Consider the following 6,640-nt stretch of genomic DNA (forward strand, 5'->3'; position numbering starts at 1 on the left):
GCCTTTCGGCTGCATCCTCTCCCCCTCACCGGCTGCTTTCCCCTCCCGTCCCGCACCTCTCACCCTTCCCCAGCTTTCCTCATCCCCTTTCTGTCCCTCCCATTTGCCCTCGGGACCCGTCGAGCTGCCAAACCCAGCCTCTGGGCCCCTTCGGAGCCGCAAAACCTTCCCCTGCGACCCGGGGAGTGTCGTTAGGACACCCGCCGCCTCTTTCACCTTGTACTTTACACCCGTGCTGGGCGTCCCTGTGGGAGGTGGGAGGGAGGTGTTGCTGGGAAAGCTAATGTTTTTGTCTTGTTTGCTTTTTTTTTTTTCTTCTTGTCATCTTTGAAATAAGTTGGTTTTGAGAAGGATGATGTTTTTTCTGTTTGTAGAACTTATACACAACACAGCGTTTCTTCTTTGAATGCAGGTGATTCACCAAATGACCAAAAAAGCCCTGAAGAGGGGTCTGGGAAGAGAAAAGAGAAAAAGTCCGAAGCCTTGAACATCAGAGGTACAGCATGGGAGTATACTGCTAATATTATATTCACTTTAAACACTTTCTGGTTTCCATTTCAGATTTTGGGGTTTTTTTTTTATGTGTGTATTTGTTTGTTGTTTTTTTTTTCTTTTTTTTTTTTTTTCCCAAGTGTCAGTAAGAAATGGAGCAAAAGCCCAGGTATTTGGACCCAGTTATCTTTAGCAGAAAGCTTTTAGTTGTGTGAAATAGTGCAGAGAATAACAAAACAGTCTGATGCTGATTTGGCTGCGAGCGTGTTTACATTTGGATTTTGATTCTTTAGAAGATCACAGCTGAAGTTTTTGGAAAGAAGGCAGAGCCTCTTGCACTGAGCTCGAGTCACTAGCAGCCTTATAGGAAGGTGAAGTAGGGAGCTACGAGGCCCTGCTTTGAGTGTCACTGCTGTAGTAGTTGAGTGGTTTTCAACTTTCCAGTGCCTTTGGGCAGAAAACAGGATTTCTTTAAATGCCGAGGTTGATAACGTTTTGTTGTCAGCATGAGGAGAAAGGTGCTGAAACTGGAGCTTCAGCACAGTGTTTTTCCAGGTCCTTGAACTGTGAACCTGTCCCTGAGAGAGCCTGGGCCAGGCTCAGCCCCTTTATGTTGTAATTCAGCAGGTCTCTGGGGATCCATGGAGTGAAACCATGTGGCTACTTCTAGGAATAAGTTAGACAAGTGTCCCACCCCCTGTGGATATTATGGCATTATAGTGGTAAGATTATTGGAATAGGAAAAGCAAGCTGTCACTTTCGGGGATAGAGGAGAGAAGGATAAGAAACTGATGAGTATATTTTAGACAACGCCTTACTTGCCTGAATGACAGTGCTTAGGCATAATGATGCTGGAAACTTTCAAAAGTGTCCAAAGGATAAGGAGTTTTGTATCAGTTATTTTAAGATACCTGTCACTTCTGATTTTTAAAAAGACCCTCTTTCTCTAAGTACTACTTTAACTTCAGTATGTCATCTTTGCAAAATATATTTTTGTTGTCCTTATAAATATTCCTTGCTTCTCTAGCCAGTGTTACAGATACGTGTCTTTGAAGTTCTTGTTCAAAATCTCTTTTTTTTTCTTTCCTGCTGTAAGTTAGTTACACAGCTATACTTACCTCATAATCACTTGGCAAAAAATTCTGTACACTATAGAATTGGAGCCTCCCTGAAAAACATGGCTGGACAAAAATGGATTGGCAGAGGAATTGGTTCTTTGATTTTAAAAGTGGTAGGAACAGGAATCCAGAAGATCTGCCCAACTGGGATAGTTACTGTAGTGTAAAACGATTCATTTCACTTCTTGAGCATATGTAGTTCAGACTTTCCAACACAAGCTGTTGGAAAGTATGGTCTTACTGTACTGACTTTACTAAAAATTAATTTTTGTTTCTATTTTATAACAATAACTTTTGGGTGTCTATAGGGAAACAGGTTCATTTCTGTCTAGGCCCTCACTATGTGCTGTGCAACCAAGATGTACATATTAATGATGTTAATAATGTAAAATAAGTATTTGCTATATTGTGTATTCTCAATTCATAATTTATGATAGTTCGGACATGCTTAGGGCTTTTTTGGGTTGGTTTTTTTTTTTTAATTTTTATTTTTATTTTTTTTTTTTTATTCAAAAGAAGTCTTTCTGAAACATTTTCCTGTTCTTTTCAAGCTATGCTCTCCGGTTAGTTGCCTTGGCAATTGCATCCTGCCTGTCCCTCTTGTTAGTGCAGGAGCTGATAGCCCGTGCTGAATCGGGAGCATTTGTAAAGGGAAAGGAAACACTGCAACACTGTTAGGAGGAGTAGAGCCCTGTGGGAGTCTGCCAAATGGGGCAGAACACACCTGACTCCAGCAGAAAGACCTGGACTCACTGGAAGCTTGTGCTTTATCTGCCCAAGTGATTCAGAGGAAGGCCAGCGGTTATTGCCTTCATTTCTCACATAGAAGATCAATGTTCATGCACAGGGCTGGCAAGGAACAACAGCACAGGCATGGCTCTAGGTGTAATCCGGTGTCCAGCATCACCAAAGAGTCAAAACTCTTCGCTGTGTTGTTACTGAGTTTCGGAGGGAGCCTTTTGTAGCTTCTCCAGCCCGGAGGAAGTGATTAAATTGGAGTGAAGCTCTTAAAAGTGCTTGTCATGGGGATGTTAAAAAGAGACGGTCTGTTTTATTCTCTCACAGGCTCAGAATAAAAAGTATTGACAAAGAAATCAACTTAATGTATTTAGAGATGTTATGAGTTAGGCATGGGTTGGAAAGAAATCTGAGCCTGAACAATAAAGACTGACAAAACTGGAGTGCATTTGAGCAATGGGAAGAGGGAAGATTATGTGAAGTAGTAAAAAAAAAAAAAAGTTGTTATTAGATTATTGTAACTTTATAGCAGGAAGACTACTTTGGTCACTATAGTTGAAAAGGAAGCTAAAAATGTGTTATTACAAGAGCCTGTTTTGTGTCTTTACCTTTTGTGCAAAAACATATTTATAGATGTAAAAAGTGGCACCCAGTGTTCCCCTCCATTTAGAGCAGTCCAGGCACATATTAAACCATGGTGTCCATGTGACTGGCTCTCAAACCAGTTTCTGATTTTTTGGGGGGTCTGAGGGCTAGTGGTGTTAGTGGAACAAGGTTTAGTATGACTAGTAATCAAGCTTGATCCAAAAATTGGAGTTTGAGGGCATTTGGAGCCATAGGAATGGGTTCAGGATTCACTTAGGTCATTTTTGAGATTTCATCAGTGTCATAGAAGCTGATGGAGGAGAACAGCTGCTAGTGGGAGTGGTCTGTGGCTCACTCAGCTTCCAATATAGAACGGGTAGATTTAGTCATCGATTTTTAATTGAGAATTGCGATTTAATGTGCCAGGATCTCTTAATAATCTGCAGGCATTTAAGCAAACACATTTTACGTTGCCATGGCATTGCGGTTGGACGGCAGTTGCTGGCATACCCTATGTGTTTAATAATGCATCCCACTTAAGCATCTGTGGTTTAGAGTCAGTATTTCTCTTGCTGTTTTGTTCTGACAGCTGTTATTGAAAACTTTGGTTATGAGGTTAGTGCTTGGAATATTGCGTTTTTCATGTCAAGTATAACAGACTTGAAAAATGCAGCTTTACTCCCCCTACTCCCTAAAAAAAAAAACCCAAACCAACAAACCCCAAACCCTCCACTAACAGAAATTGTGCTATTTGTTTCAGGTGTTCTTTTGCATGTTATGGGAGATGCACTTGGATCTGTGGTTGTGGTAGTTGCTGCTACAATCTTCCATGTACTTCCTCTGGAGAATGCTCCGTGTAATTGGGAGTGCTACATTGATCCAAGCCTGACAGTAATTATGGTGTTCATCATCTTGTCTTCTGCATTCCCGCTTATCAAGGAGACCTCAATTATTTTGTTGCAGATGGTTCCCAAAAATGTTAATATGGAACAACTGAGTAAGTCAAGTTTGTTGTTGAAATGCTATTAATTTTGATGATATATCTCAATGCATATGTTATTTCTGGAATGACATGTTTGGATTATTTACTCATAATAGCTCTAAATTCTCAAGAACTGTGAGAAATAGTCACATGCCTGTGTCCTAGCAACATGACTCAAATCTCTCTGGATTAGTGAAAGCATGCATTTTGGGAATGCGGTACTCCAACAATACATCAAAAATACCAGGTCTTGAGCTGTTAATGCTTTGTGTGGGGTGTTTGTGAAAGAAACAACATTGCATTACAATATTTCCCAACCCTTCTTCTGAAAGCCTTCCAAAACAACTTAGAACTTTCCTTTAAGGTTGGTTCATTTTGTCGCTCTCTGGCATTGTTCGAACTGGTTAATTGTGGGGTAGCACTCGTTATTTCTGGAATTCCACCATGCTTAGGGCTGAAGAAACCAGAAGATGTGGGGTCTTGGCCGAGGAAGTGGTGCTCTAACGTTGCTTCTATGAATGGCCGTTAAATTGCCATTAGGGACCTCATGAGGGATGGGTGAACCCAAAAGGAAGGGTGGCCTGCTCCTGCGGTCATCTGCAAGCTGAACAGAAAGCAGCTGGGAGTAGACATAGTATAGTACAGCTCTTTTAAAAAGATAGTTCAGACACCGCTGCTTTTGGGTAGGGCTTCTTAATGAGACTGCTGGTAATTAGCCAATACACCAAAGCCTCTAATGTCTTTCTCTTCTGTCTTCCAGCTGACAGACTAGCTCATGTCCCAGGGGTTAGCAGCATTCATGAGGTGCACGTTTGGGAGCTGGCAGGTGGGAAGAATATTGCTACTCTTCATATCAAGTGCCAAACCCCTGCTGATTACCCGGATGCTGCTTATAAAATACGGAAGATTTTCCATGAAGCAGGGGTCCATTCTGTGACCATCCAGCCCGAGTACATTGACCACAAGACCTCCCAGCTCCTCTGCAGCTCACCCTGCATCTCACAAGCTTGTGACTCTCAGCTGTGCTGCAGTCAGCGGGAGCCCCCCCCGGCTCAAACTAATGGCTATACTGAAAAAAACAACAGCTGCCTTTCTGCGCTGCATAAAGACAATGGTTCCTGTAAAAATGATATTGAAATCCCTATCGAGTACCCACTGGCAGAGGATGGCGTTAAAAATGTGAAAAATAGTGGTGTGTCTGATGGCAAATCGAAGTTGAGTTTAGGCAGTACACGGCTTTAGGCAGTTCCATCCACTCTGCGTCATGTTTTCGTAGAGCAAATGTATCCTGGCTGGGAAGGGGGTCACCGGTGGTTGTAGCTGAAGTTGGTGTGGCAAAAAGATTTTTGTGCTTTAGCTGTAAACCAAAATACACCTAGCCCCCCTTTGTATCTGAAATAAGGATTAATATTTCCGTGAGGGGTATTCCATTCATCTGAGATTTTTCTGATACAGCCTAACCCAGTTCCTTACCAAACCACGTGTGAATTTCTGTTGTTGAGAGTGGATGGGGTGTATTGCTGTCTGCACTGATGTTTGCAGTTAGTGGCCAGTGGCACTGGGAATGAAGCTGGCCTTTTCTGCTCAAGTGAGCTGCTTCCTGAAAGCCCTGTGGCCAGTTAACAATCGTACTGGGCTGAAGTACTGTGTGTTTATAAAGGACTTCAGTAGAGATGCTTTACTGATCTTTAAACCTCCTTTTTTGCCTAGACAGTTCATGTTTAACAGTAACGCTCATGCTTCTGGCCAGTGGGGTTTGGGAATGAAGTTAAGAGTGTCTAAGGGGGAAGGGAAGCACTCAGGAATTTTGACTCACATTGTTTTCTTGATTGACTCCTGTATTTAGGGACAGAGCAGAAGCTGGTCTTGCTTCTCTACTAGTAATACTGGAGTCTTAGCCTAATCACAGATAAGCGTGCTAAAGAATAGACTTGTCATGAAAGCAAAGGAATAGCATTGTTTGTACTGATTCTAGCAAATGGAAATGCAGGGAGTCATCCAATTAACTTTTATCTGGTTCGCTGTTGTGATTGTACAGCTCAGTCTCTTTTATTTTATTTTATTTTTTCTCCTGACAACAGAAGTTATAATAGCCACGGTCTTAATTCATCATTGTGCGGGATGATTGGAGTATCTTTAACACTGAGTGTCTGTCATTGTTCATGCTGAATAAATAAGCTGATGTGTTTATTATGAACAGTTAAAATTCTGCAGTTCTATTATTAAAACAAAATTTAATATTGTATTAATTAAGAAAGTCCCTTTAGAGTCCCTTTATATGCAGTGTTATCACTTAGAGGGAGCTTAAAAAAAATTACAGGGATTTTTTTCCTGTTTTATTCTCAATTATTTCTTGCTGATTTGTTTTAAAGTTCTAAGCCCTCCCCTCTGCCCTGCCCCTCCTCCCCTTGCACAAAGGTGTGTTTCTGAGTGTATTTAGTGAAGGAGTTCCTTTATCTTTTTGCTGCTTGCCTTTTTTTTAAGGTATGCAAGGGTGCTCAAAGGAAAACAAGATGACGTGCCCTGTCACCAGTGCTGGATTTAGGTCAAGTTTGTTCTCCTGGTTTCTGGGAGAGGAGACCCACTGCCTAATCCCAGCTGAGTGTACTGCTTAGCCTCTCTGGCTGTGCAGATCAGATCCAGAATCTTTCAAACACATTTTGCTGCCAAAAGCAGACTTTCAATAGTCTGTGTGGCCTGGGCAGGCTATTTTATTTATTTATTC

The 6,640-nt window shown here is 41.7% G+C and overlaps 1 protein-coding gene across 1 annotated transcript; it reads left to right on the top strand.

Annotated features, from left to right (window-relative positions):
* Positions 1 to 412: 412 nt before the first annotated feature.
* SLC30A10 (solute carrier family 30, member 10) lies at positions 413 to 5,157 on the top strand (the record flags this gene model as incomplete). The annotated part of the gene is made up of 3 exons (XM_010088170.1): positions 413 to 496; positions 3,694 to 3,930; positions 4,676 to 5,157. Coding segments are annotated over 3 exons (803 nt in total), but the record flags the coding sequence as incomplete, so codon positions are not given.
* Positions 5,158 to 6,640: the final 1,483 nt, after the last annotated feature.

Source organism: Pterocles gutturalis, unplaced genomic scaffold (assembly GCF_000699245.1).
Source record: "Pterocles gutturalis isolate BGI_N339 unplaced genomic scaffold, ASM69924v1 scaffold3347, whole genome shotgun sequence".
In the NCBI taxonomy this organism is placed as follows: Eukaryota; Metazoa; Chordata; class Aves; order Pterocliformes; family Pteroclidae; genus Pterocles; species Pterocles gutturalis.